General features: G+C 42.4%; 1 protein-coding gene across 14 annotated transcripts in view; it reads right to left on the bottom strand.

Annotated features, from left to right (window-relative positions):
• The window catches only part of PWWP2A (PWWP domain containing 2A), a 33112-nt gene extending 24729 nt beyond the window's left edge, over positions 1-8383 (bottom strand). For 4 of the 14 annotated variants that reach the window (XR_004479745.2, XR_007476736.1, XR_004479747.2 and 1 more), the window contains exon 1: positions 7681-8381. Coding sequence is in view for 7 of the 14 variants with exons in the window: in XM_033415667.2 (XP_033271558.1) it covers positions 7681-8273 (593 nt within the window). In the remaining 7 variants the exon portion in view is untranslated. Of the gene's footprint in view, positions 1-2369; positions 2398-6363; positions 6547-7680 lie in introns of those variants that run through there. The other 10 variants (XR_004479746.2, XM_004285249.3, XM_004285250.3 and 7 more) reach the window with 6 other exon arrangements.
• Positions 8384-13100: the final 4717 nt, after the last annotated feature.

Below are 13100 nucleotides of genomic sequence, written 5' to 3'. Positions count from 1 at the left end.
GATACTTGACATTTTCCCAAGAAAATGAACACTGATATAAAAGAATCTTTTTAATTATTAACATAAATACTCATCACAGCTTTCAAACACTTGAAAAGAATTCCCTTGGTCCTGGCCCTAAGACACCAATAAGCAGTTTTACGTTCTCTATGTTTCCAGTATGATTTCTATGTACTTTTGATATTTCTTTTGTATTATGTCCAATAGAGTCTACCACACAGAGGTCTAAGTTATTTCTCAACAGATGGACTTTTTCTAAAAGGCAAATTATTCAATTTATTTCACTATTTCTATTTTACCAAAAACCGGTTGTCCAACAACTTACTATATGTTAGTCTTTAAATTCTTTTCCAATTCAATCATCCAGCACTTAATGCTGATCTCGAGCTCAACAAAATTCAAATCTGACATTTTGTGATTCCTCCCATGATGAAGTGGACTCCACTGTTGCCAGGGCCAGGCCAACCAAGGCAAAACATTTAAGACCTAGGACCATATATGAAGAAGAAACCCCGTTTTCAAAAATGCCTGAAGAATTCACTAAATTGAACTGAAGAGCAATTCTTATTTTAAAACCAAGCAGCTATTCCTGGTTGAGTGAGGAACAGAGCGCTCTGCCATTTCTACCTACCAGGGTAACTCCCCACCAAAATCATAAGCTACATGGTAATGGCAAAATATAGAAATGTATTAGAACAGGGTTGTTATCAAACCTTAGAGAATTGTATATCATTCAGAAAAGCATCTTCAATTTCTCAGTGCTTTCCTAGTCAAATCACAAAACGTAACTCTCACAAACTGCTGTGACTCCCAGCTGTTCATCTTATTCCATAAGCAAAAAGGCATCTTCGATACACCTACTAATATCTACCACTTATAGTTTTAGGCAATTTAATCTCTCTGAGCTTTCCTGTCTTTATCTGTGAAATGGGTATTAATAGAATTTACTTCATTCGATTTTCTAGAGTAAAATGAAACAATGTACACAAAGTGCACAGTGCCTAAAACAGGAGTGGGAAATACATAGTAGCTATTATTAATTACAAAGTAAAACTTGGCAACCTTCCTAGATGGTGGGAATAGGCAGAAAAGTGAAGTCAAATACTATAGAAGGTATGTGTTTTAAAAAGCTAAAAAAACATTATTCTGTTTTAAGGCCACTTGGTACAAAGGGAGAGAGACAAAACTTATGGACTACTTAAATTTCTAGCGGGCAGCCAGATTTAAGAAACAATTTGCAAGTCTAATTACCAGTTCTACAAAAAGTATCTGGATCTGCCACCCAAGTGGCCCATCCCCATATGTACTGCTTACTTTACAATTACATTCCAATCAAATTACCCAACAACTTAAAAAACAGGTTTAACAAATTTACGGTCCCATTATTTTGGCAAAACTATCCCCTAAAAGTCAGTTATCTCCAAATATGCTCTAAGAATCATCTGCATCGGAATCACCTTGTTAAAAACAAACTGGTAGAGTGGAGCTCAGAAATCTTAAGCACATTTGTTTTGAGAACAACTGCCCAAAAGATGTTTAGCCAAAACATTCTATATTAAATGCACCCAGAGTATAACTTAACCTCCACTTTCCTGCAAGATCTGCCACTATAGCAAGCTCTGTTCTGCTGGTGTGCCTGAATTAATCTGGGAATTAAGGTAGAACAGGACGAATAAATATCAAGAAATAAGGATGCACTTCAGAGGCACAAATAACTACTAAGAACATCTTTCATTTTTAATCAATGTGAAATTAACTCAGCCGTAACAGAGAAGATGAACACATAATACACAAATTCTTTAATGGCCCCCCACAGAAAAACTGATCTTATGAAGATTAAACCTAGTTTCATCAGGAGCTTTGCTTTAAAACAGTACACTGTGAAGTATGGTCTTATTTACACATAAAAGGCTGAAAATTAACCTTATTAGATACCCAACTCCAATAAAACATGCCTGGAATAATTTGTGTGTAACACATCTAGTTACCTAGTTCATGAAATTTATTTAATACTGTGATGTTACACAGAGTCCTTACATTCAAACTAGACTTTTAATGTCCAACAACTAATCATTTCCAAAAAAATAAATCACTGCAGTCCAACAAGTGATGAACAGCTCACTCTCAATACTGTATATACTAGTACAGCAGTAGGTGTCCTAAAGCTGCCTGGGTCAGAAGGTGATTAGCACTTGTCTCAATGCTATTTCACTGTGGAAACCCTTTATCAACACCTTGGGGTATAAGCAGAATAATCATCAAAAAATATTAAAAGTGTTTTAAATAGGTACAACTCAACACAATCATTCAAGCATACTACTTGAGGGCCTAAATTCTCAACCTGGACACTTACTATAAGCTACTCATACCACTACTCACTGCTTCACCAGAATGGCTGTATATTTTTCCCACCAAAAGTAGGGCTATTGCACCATACGTTTCATGATCTCTGTAAAGAAAAAAAATCATTGTCTTGGTTTATATTTCCTTAAAAAAACAAGTAAATCTACAACTTGTCTTAAGAACTTAGTGAAATCTGAAGATTTCTAAAGAAATCACCTCAATTCTTTTTAATGCAACCCGCATACACACACAGAAAAGGCAGTATTTGTAAAAGATCAATTGTGAAATACAACCAGCTACAACCTTTAATAAGCATGTACCACAAAATTAAAATGCACAAGGGTTTTTAAGCATAAGCATTTACTTCATGATCCCTTAATTCGTATCACGTACCAAAAAAATGGAATCAGAAAGGTTTCTCAGGATTTCAAAGCAGCTTTATAACTTTAAAGATGTGGAGAACAGTAACAAACAGTTTAAATGATCCCTCTTGTAGGAAGCAACCACAGGTCCCATTAAATATGTCCCTTCAAGAATAGACTGAGAAGACTGAGAAACTACCATTTCAGAGGACTGGGCTGAAGGCTGGTTAAATTCTTCTAGGTTTGGAATTACTAAAGTTGGAGGTGTGTTTAAGGGATAGGCCTAGAAGTTTGCAGGCAGGCAAGAGATATCGTACCATTTCTACTGACCCAAAACAAGGCCCTTAGGGGACTACAGCTGTCCCTTCTGTTTGCTCTTGAGGGAAAAGGCCTATTTTAAAAACGTTATGGAAATGCATCCAAGGGGATGCAATCGGAAAAAAATCCAGAATGTGGAAAATTCTACCAAAAAAAGTCTATGGAGGGCTTCCCTGGTGGTGCAGTGGTTGATAGTCCACCTGCCGATGCAGGGGACACGGGTTCGTGCCCCGGTCCGGGAGGATCCCACATGCCGTGGAGCGGCTGGGCCTGTGCGCCATGGCTGCTGAGCCTGTGCGTCAGGAGCACCGCAATGGGAGAGGCCACAGCAGTGAGAGGCCCGCATACCGCAAAAAAAAAAAAAAAAAGTCTATGGATTAACAAATCAACTGCAAGGAAATAAAAGTAATGGCAGGAGAACTACAGATGAAAAACTCAGGAAACTTCTCAAACAACTGCAATGTATAAACTTTACTTGATTTCTAATTTGAACAAAACTTAGATGTTGATTTTGAGACACTGCACATGATGATGTAAAGGAATTGTTGCTATTAATTTCAGTGTGACAACAGTAGTACAATTGAATTTTTAAAGTTCTTATCGTTTTACAGATCTCTACTGAAATACTTATGGTAAAATTATATGTTTAGGATTTGCTTCAAAATAATCCATTGGAGGTGGGCATACGATGAAACACATTTGGCTAACAGCTGATAAATGTCGAAGCAAGGGACATTCATTTACCATAATATATAATACATGGATGTTAATTTACCATAATAAGAAAATTAAACAAATATTATGGTACAACCACTGATTATTCTGTCTAAAATAAGATAGTTTAGCAACCTGAAGGAATGCTTATTATATAATGCTAAATGAAGAAACAAATGTACCTATGTCAAAATTTCAAAAGCATAAGGTTAAGGAACAAAATAGGAAGACCAAACTGAATTTGTGAGTTAGTTGATTATCTACTTTATCTACTAGTATTAGACTACTCTCATTAGACATTGCTAATGAATTCAGTAGGCAGGTAATTTAAACCACCTAAGAGAGCTGCGTATAAAACAATAGTGGAGAGGCCTAGAATAAACTAGAGAATGCAATGCATACCTCAACTTAAAAGCATTCAAATAAATACTCCTCTACATAAAATCCGTTTTTAAACAGATATTCAAATATCCTCATTTTTAAGGTGACCAAGTCATTTATTTGCCAAAGCAAGCTACTTTGAATGAAGAAAGGAGGTAAGAATCAAACCAGGATGGTACAGGAAAACCAGACCACCTGGTCACCCTATTCACTTTATCTATATAAACTGAGGCATTAAGTTTGTTTGCTTATTTGTGCTTAAAGTGAACTGCCTAAACTCAAAATGAATTAGCCTCATACACACTAGAGACTGAAGCCCAGCGAGGCACAGAGATTTGCTCAAAGTCATGGTGTTAATTGAAGAGGCAGGTGCTACAAGTCAGCACCCAGATCAATCTACTATTTAGTACCATTTTCTTCTCTTTAGGTTTTGGTTTTCTTAAAATTACATGTGTCCTGCTCCTTTTTTCCACAAAAAGAGTCTCTTCAAAATGTGTTCATCAAATAATTCTAAAAATAAGGCAAAAAAATAATACAGTAACAGGAAGGTGAAGAATGTCCAACAAATGCTTACAAAAGCAAACTCCTGATTAATCCACATGTATATGAAATCCTGTACTCTAAGATCCAACACTTTTTCTACATGCTGGACAACCCTAAGACATTTCTGTACCGTGCATGATGTCAGAATAAAAAAATTAATAAAAGCAGTAACTGGACCCTTGGAAGACCGGAGAAAAGCACACATACATTGATGCACCTAGTAGCCTCCCAAATGTTAATTCTTTCCTGATTATCTCACTGAAGAGGCAAGAACCAAGACCTCAGAGCCTACTACATTCCCAATAGACAGCTAAGGAAATGGGGAGTCTCCAGAGCAGCTTCTATGGCTATGAGCTGACTAAAGAATCTCTTTGGCTCCAACACCCATACACAACCTCTGTATTATCCCATATAGCTATTAACATCAAGATAAGCACTATATTTCAGAAATATGCAATTCTTTACTTACTGCTTAACAGGAAATCTGCCAGCCCAACTACCTTCCTAATATGAAATTAGAAAAAGCATAGACTTTAAAATCAGATCCAACTTACATCTGAGCCCTTACTTTGCCATTTACAAGCTAGCCAAACTGAAGGAACTTCAATTTCCTCCTATATAAATGAAAAATACCACCAGAGTTATGGAGGTTAAAGCATGCGGTACAAAGCCTGGTACTTAACAGGCACTCAGTAGGAAGCTCTTGCTTTAATTTTTATTTTATATTGGAGTATAGTTGATATACAATATTGTGTTAGTTTCAGGTGTACAGCAAAGCGATTTAGTTATACATATACATATATCTATTCTTTTTCATATTCTTTTCCCATATAAGAGGAAGCCCTCGTTATTTCTACCTAATGGTTTCATTCAATGGCCAATTCAAATAGGATACAAACTATTATTTTATTTTTTATTTATTTATTTTTTGGCTGTGCCGCCTTGCGGGGTCTTAGTTCCCCAACCAGGGATGGAACCTGGGTCCGGGCAGAGAGTACAGAGTGCTAACCACTGGACCGCCAGGGAATTCCTGATACAAACTATTTTTAAAGCAACTGATGACTACAGTCACGGTCTTGGTAAAGTCTGTAAAGAGTTATCTCCTGGATCATCGGTTAACCCCAAAACTGTGCATGAAAGTATGCAATCAACGTAAGCACAGATTACAAAATATATTGGCAGATCTATTTTTCCAAATTATATTAAATTATGAAAAAAAAGATACTCAACTAGTCAATCACTGGTCCAATAATAATTCCTTGAAGTGCTAAATTTTAAAACCACTGCTTTATTTCCTCACCACTTCCACAATGTGTGTGACTCCCATATAAACTTCTAGAAGGCACAAACTGTGTCTCATACATATAATATTCAGAATAGCTAGGAGGGTGCCTTATACAGATGTGCTCAATAAATATTTGTTGAATGAAAAGTTGATATGGTTCCCTTAATGGCGTTTTAAAAAATACTTTAATGACAGGATCCTTTCACTTCAAAACATTAAATTGCAAAAGGTTCATAATAAGAAGAGCACCCCCAACAAAAGAAGCTGCTGTTTATAAGCACTGTAGGTAAAACAGACCAAAACTCAAAAAACGAATGGCTTTCCCTATGAAAGAAAATTTTAAAAAACAAAACACCAAGACAATGAGCACCTCAAAAGAGGACAGCACTGTCCATTCCATTTCCAGAAACAACTTACCTTTTTGCACCTCCCTTTTGCAGATTTGAAATCCAGATTCTCACACAATCACTGGCCTTCGCTTCTGTTTGATTCAATAGCATACACACTACTGAACATACATTCTCTCTCTTGCTATTATTAAATACATCAGTACTGGTCTTATTCTGCTTTATAATTCCGAAAAAAAAAGTGCAAAAGTCCTAACCCAAAATTCTTTAAAGAAAAAAAAAACTAATTAAAAAAATTTTTTTGAGATTTAACAATGTTTGAAGTAACTGTAAAGGCTCCCATCTTTTCCCATACTTCAATTATGTATTTTAAATGGCTTTCTTCCCCAAATGAGAAGATTCTTGTGTCTTGATGGGAGGGCAAGCAGTTACAAGTAAAACGTACTAAAATAAGCCATTTCTCAACAGGTGAGATACCATCAGAGTGTGTGCTGTTGCAGGAAACAGAATGGAGAGCCGTGAATGGGAGTCTCTGCACTTCATATCTGCAAAAGAAGAGAATAAAAAGGTTAACTCTAGACTTAGAACAGAGTATCTTCATCTGTTTAAAGCAATGCCCATAAACAATTTAAATTTAAAAATGAAAATGTGCTAAAACAAGAGGTTTGTGGGTGAACTCAACCATTTAAACTGTATCTACAGTTTTAGAAGTCAGTATCTTGACACTTTTATACCACACCATCTTGATATTAAAGGTTTAATAAAAAATCCCATCTCTTCTTTAGACTTTTCTTAAAGTTATCATTAGCCAATTAGCCAAATGTGCTGGGGGGAATTAGTTCTAACCGTAAGAATAACAGTCGAAGAGCTCATTTTTAATAAACGTTCTTCCCTTTATAAGGAGCGGCAGTTAACCTTTTGGGAACCCCAATGCTCACACCCCTTTCTCCGACCTCATTAAAGTTAAAGGTTAATTTGAGAACAGCGCAATCTCCCGTACCCAGCACCGCGTTCTCTGCGAAAATCCTTCTGCGTTTTGCACTGACCCACCCGCCGCAGTGTGGGTGAGCCAGGGCCAGGTCACGGAAGGAGGCCGGGGTTGCCGGGGGGTGGGGGTGAGACCCGCGAGCCCGTCAAGCACCCGCGGCCCCCCCCGCACCCGGCGGCACACCTGCCTCGCAGGCGCCCACCTGGGGCAGGGACCGCCCTCTGACAGCCCCGCGCGCCTGCCCCACTCGGAACGCGCGCCACGCGCCACGCGGGACCCGAGGGCGGCGCAGGCAGCTGGGCGCCGGAGAGGCGGGAGCCCGGCGTGAAGGGGCCGCCCGGGCTCGCTCCCTCCCCGGGGACCGAGCGGACCGGGGCGTGCTGGGGGCGGGAGCGGTACCTTTTGGACAGATCCATGAGGACCCCGGAGAAAAGCTTCTCCCCGAGGCGGAACGACACGACGAGCGCGTCCTCAATGATGTGGTCCAGCGTGACCCGCACCTCCGAGCCGGGGATCAGTTGCGACACCGCGGAGTCCCCACCCGCCGGCGGCACGAGCGCCGGGGCTGAGGGCTGGGGCAGCCGCGGTTCCTGGCGCTCCTCGGGAGCCGCGGGCTCCTCGGGCGGCGATGCAGGGGAAGGTGAAAGGCCAGGCCCTTCCTGTGGCGCGGCTGCCGCCGGCTCCACCACCCGGGCGGGTAGCTTCTCCTCAGGCTGCAGCTCCGGCCCCGCCGCCTCCGGGCTGCGGGCTAGCTCCCCCGGCGGCGGTGGCGGCGGCGGCGGCGGCGGGAACGGCGGCTCGTCGGCCTGAGGAGAGGACTGCTGCCCGTCGGCCTCGCCGTCCGGCACAGACGCTTCAGTGGCCGTGACCGGGAGGGGGTCAGTGCCGGCCTCGCTGCCGGGAATGGGCTCCATCTCCGGCTCGGCCTCGCCGGCGCCCCCCTCCCCGGGGGACGCTGCAGTCGCTGCCGCCTCTGCAGCTACGGCCGCCATTTTCTTCCTGGCTTCTCCCTCCTCCAACTCAGTCTACAGCGGCGTCGGCGGCAGCGCTGCTTGGTTCCCTGGGCCTTCCCCTCCCTCCAGCGAACAGTTTTGTCCCGCCCTTACCCCAATGCTTGTTATTGGCACCGCGCCATTGGTTCTGTCCTACAGCCCTCCCGCACTTGCAATATTCCATTGGCCAGGTGGGGACGTCTATCATCCAGTCAGTCCATCCCTCCCATACAGAGTAGGAACTTCTCATTGGCCGGACTAGTTGTCAAATGTCGAATCTTAGAGGAGGAGTGTGGGGCGGGCTCAAAGGGGGCGGGGGGAAGTCAAAAAGCTGAGCCTTATACTTATTGCCTCTTTCTATTGGATGGAAGAGAAAATGTAGTCTTATGGTTGGCCTATGCTCCTGCCCATTATCAGCCAGGGTTTCAGAGGTGGGATAAAGGAGGGAATCACGTGGCGTGCCTGTTCTTTCAAAGGCTACGGAGGGGAGGAGTAACGAGGTAATGAGGGAGGGGAACCGCTTCCCAAGAATCTCTGCGCAGAGGTCCTTAGAATAAATGTTATTTCTGGGCGCGGACCTGCTTGTAGCCGCGTGTGGGCACGACAGGCTTCTTTGGGAAGGACAACTAAAGTTTGAAGATAATTCTACAAACAGTTTTTGAGCTCCTCCTATGCTAGGCACTGTGCTAGGTGCTGGGGATAAAATGATGTGCAAGACGTTCTCCATAACCTCATGGCAGCCACTTCAGCTCCCACACAAGGGGTGTTTCCTTGAGTTCTCTCCACTTTCTAGGAACAATGTACCTACTTATTTCAAAGTAGGAAAATGCTAATGAAAACAGGAAGGATACCATGCACACTGGATTAAGCTGATGAATGTTCCAGAGAGCAGTACAGAGGCACTGCTGAACTTCCAAGTGAACACCAATTTTCAACCCAAATTCACTGGAAAGTGGTCGCACCTGGTTACTTGCTTCAGCCTTTATCTTTCCTTGCCGCTCGTATGCCACAGGTGCAAAAAGCCTCTGCATCGTCCTAATGCCTCTACTTCTCTATTCCCACTTTAAGTTTCTTGATTTGTTTTGTCTGGAAGAATCTGCTGAACCTGTTTCTTTCAAAAGACTCAGAGTGAGCCTTTTCTCCAGAAGAGATTGTAAGCACTGAGAATGCGTGCAGGAGCGAGGAGAGAAAAGTTGCCAACATGAGGGGGCGTAAAAAATGAAATTCTAAAGACTAATTACAGCCAACATTTATTGGGCACCCCCTATGTGCCAAGCACTAGTACAAACATTTAGTATAACACCTCATTTAATCCTTACAATACTACTATAAGGCAGGTACTATGATACCCATCTTATAAATAAAGAAATTGAGGCACATAAAGGGTGCTGAAGGTCACTCAGCTAGTAAGTTGCATAGTCAGAATTCCAGTTTTGTTTTTGTTTTTTTTGGGGGGGGAGATAAATTAGGAGATTGGGATTAACAGATACACACTAGTATATATAAAATAGATAAACAGCAAGGACCTATTGTATAGCACAGGGAACTATACTCAATATCTTGTAATAACCTATAATGGAAAAGAATCTGAAAAAGAATATATATATATATATATATATATATCTGAATCACTTTGCTATACACCTATAACTAACACATTATAAATCAACTATACTTCAATTAAAAAACTAAAATAGCAAAAAGAAAAGAAATTCCAGTTTTACATTGAAAGGACTGAAAATGGGAAAAAGTAACTATTACCATATGCTCTATTTCAAGCCCTGAGGCTCTTGGGAAAGGCACGTAGGAAATCCCAGTCAGGGCAGGATCAGCATCTGCAAAGTAACAGAAGGAAATAAATTTACTGAGTGTCCACTCTGTACCAGAGATTTTCCCATAAGCTCTCATTTAAAATCCTGTGAGTTAAGTCTTCTCCCTCTTTTACAAGTGAGGAAACTGATCCTTAGCCAGGTTAAAGGTCTTCTTGTCAGTCACACAGATAGCTAGCAGCAGATCCTATAGAACCCAGGTCTTTCCAAGTACATGATTGTTTCACTCATTCACTGAACAAATAATTTATCCCCTGCAGGCTAGATGCCTGCAGAAAACAGCCATGGATCCCACCTTACAGAGTTTTTGCCATGATCAATTTTCTATATTTCAACATAATTAATTAAACATAACACATAGTCCTATGAAACGTGTAGACCCATACTGAGTTCCCACATTGTATAGTATCCCACATGGAGAAAAATACAGTTCAGGTCCTACGACCTGATTACCTCTTGCAGTAATTCATTGCAAGACGCTGCAGTAAATCATTTAAATTAAGGATTTATAGCAGATGGTGGCATATCAAGTCACCCTTCTAAATCACCATTTTCAGCCTGCAACTCAAGATCCTCTACTGGCTCCCTATGTTCACATCAAGTGTATCCTCTTCTGCTTGTCATTCAAGGCCCTCTCTGTTCCTACTTTATCTTTCAAGGTCTGTTCTCTACTATTCTTCAAGCTTTCTAATACTGGGAAGATCTTTCATCGATTTATTCCACAGATAAATATTCAAGGCCTACTATATGTCAGTTACTGGGCTAGGCAGTTAGAAGCCATGCAGAAAGAACATGAAAGCCTCCTTGGAGTTATTTTTCTAGTTAGGGAGCTAGAAAATAAGCAGTGAATAAATAACATGATTCACAGATTATGAGCAATGCCATAAAAGAAATCAACAGGGTGAGGTGATAGGGAATAGCTGGGGGAGGGGCAGAGAGTGTCTCATTCAGATAAGGTGGTCAGAAAAGACCTCTCTGAAGACAAGCTATTTTAACTAAAATGCAAAGGATAAGAAGGAGCCAGCTGGGCTTCCCTGGTGGCACAGTGGTTGAGAATCTGCCTGCCAATGCAGGGGACACGGGTTCGGGCCCTGGTCCGGGAGGATCCCACATGCCACGGAGCAACTGGGCCCATGAGCCACAACTACTGAGCCTGCGGGTCTGGAGCTTGTGCTCCGCAACAGGAGAGGCTGCAACAGTGAGAGGCCCGCGCACCGCGATGAAGAGTGGCCCCCGCTTGCCACAACTGGAGAAAGCCCTCACACAGAAATGAAGACCCAACACAGCCATAAATAAATAAATAATTTAAAAAAAAAAAAAAGAAGGAGCCAGCTATTGACATTGTTGAATGAACACTTGGGTTAAAAGGAGCAGCAATTGCTAAAGTCCTGTGGCAAAAGAGGGCTTGGCTTACTCCAGAAACAGGAAGAGACCAATGTGGTTGAGGAGGCACAAGCAAGAAGATAAGTAGCGGAGATAAGGTTGGAAAGGAAGACAGGAGTCAAATCATATTTTATGTACTGCAAATACAAAAATGAGATTCTGCCCTCGGAGGGTTCCATATATACTGGGACCCCAGCTTTTACATGTGCTGTTGTATCCTAGTCTCTCCTGCCTTCTGTCTCCTCCTGGCATAGGATCAGCATAGAAGAGGCCCTTGGTATTTGTGGAATGGATAGCCACATGATATTTGGTGCTGAATGGATAGAGGTTTTCATGAATGATTGGAAGGTTGGATGATGTCTTAGTCCATTCATACTGCTAGAACAAAATGCCACAGACTGAGTGGCTTATAAACAACAGAAATTTATTTCTTACAGCTCTGGAGCCTGAAAATACAAGAACAGGGTGCCAGCACAGTCAGGTGAGGGCCCTCTTCCAGGCTGCAGAATTCTTATTGTATGTTCATTGGCAGAAGGAGGCAAGGGCGCTCTCTTGGACCTCTTTTTTTTTTTTTTTTTTTTTTTTTTGCGGTACGCAGGCCTCTCACTGTTGTGGTCTCTCCTGTTGCGGAGCACAGGCTCCGGATGCACAGGCTCAGCGGCCATGGCTCACGGCCCCAGCTGGTCCGCAGCATGTGGGATCTTCCCGGACCGGGGCACAAACCCGTGTCCCCTGCATCGGCAGGCGGACTCTCAACCACTGCGCCACCAGGGAAGCCCATCTTGGCCCTCTTTTATAAGTGCATTCGTCTCTTTCATAAAGGCCCTGTCCTCATGACCTAATCACCTTCCAAAAGCCCCACCTCCTAATAACCACCTGGATGGTTAAGAGTTCAGCAAATGAATTTTGGAGGGACACAAACATTCAGACTGTAACAGATGAACAGCTGGTTGATTGGACAAATCGTTGAATAGATGGATGGATGGGTGGATGGAGGGGTGGATAGATGAATGGCAGGGATAAGGAATCCAGCTGACTACCCAAGTGCATCCTCACTGTCACAAGCCGACTTTGATCTCTGAGCTCTGTGCGTACTACAGGTTGGTGGCTAAAAACTCAGAAAGTAGAACGAATGAACCTGTATGTGACTCCTCAGTTGGGCTCTGACTAGCGTATGATCTGGGCATAATCTTAGGCAAGTTGCTTAACTTCATTTATAAAATGTCTTAATAATAACTACCTTGCAGGACTTCCCTGGTGGCACAGTGGTTAAGAATCCGCCTGCCAATGCAGGCCCACACAGGTTCAAGGCCTGGTCCGGGAAGATCCCACATGCCGCGGAGCAAGTAAGCCTGTGTGCAACAACTAGTAAGCCTGCGCTCTAGAGCCCGTGAGCCACAACTACTGAGCCCGCGTGCCACAGCTACTGAAGCCCGCACACCTAGAGCCTGTGCTCCGCAACAAGAGAAGCCACTGCAATGAGAAGCCCGCGCACCACAACGAAGAGTAGCCCCCGCTCACTGCAACTAGAGAAAGCCTGTGCGCAGCAACAAGGACCCAACGCACCAAAAATAAATAAATAAACTTTAAAATAATAATAATAACTACCTTCCTC

The sequence above is a fragment of the Orcinus orca genome, chromosome 3, assembly GCF_937001465.1.
Source record: "Orcinus orca chromosome 3, mOrcOrc1.1, whole genome shotgun sequence".
NCBI classification, from domain to species: domain Eukaryota; kingdom Metazoa; phylum Chordata; class Mammalia; order Artiodactyla; family Delphinidae; genus Orcinus; species Orcinus orca.
Note: the sequence above shows the minus strand (reverse complement) of the source record. Positions and strands in the feature narration are given on the sequence as shown.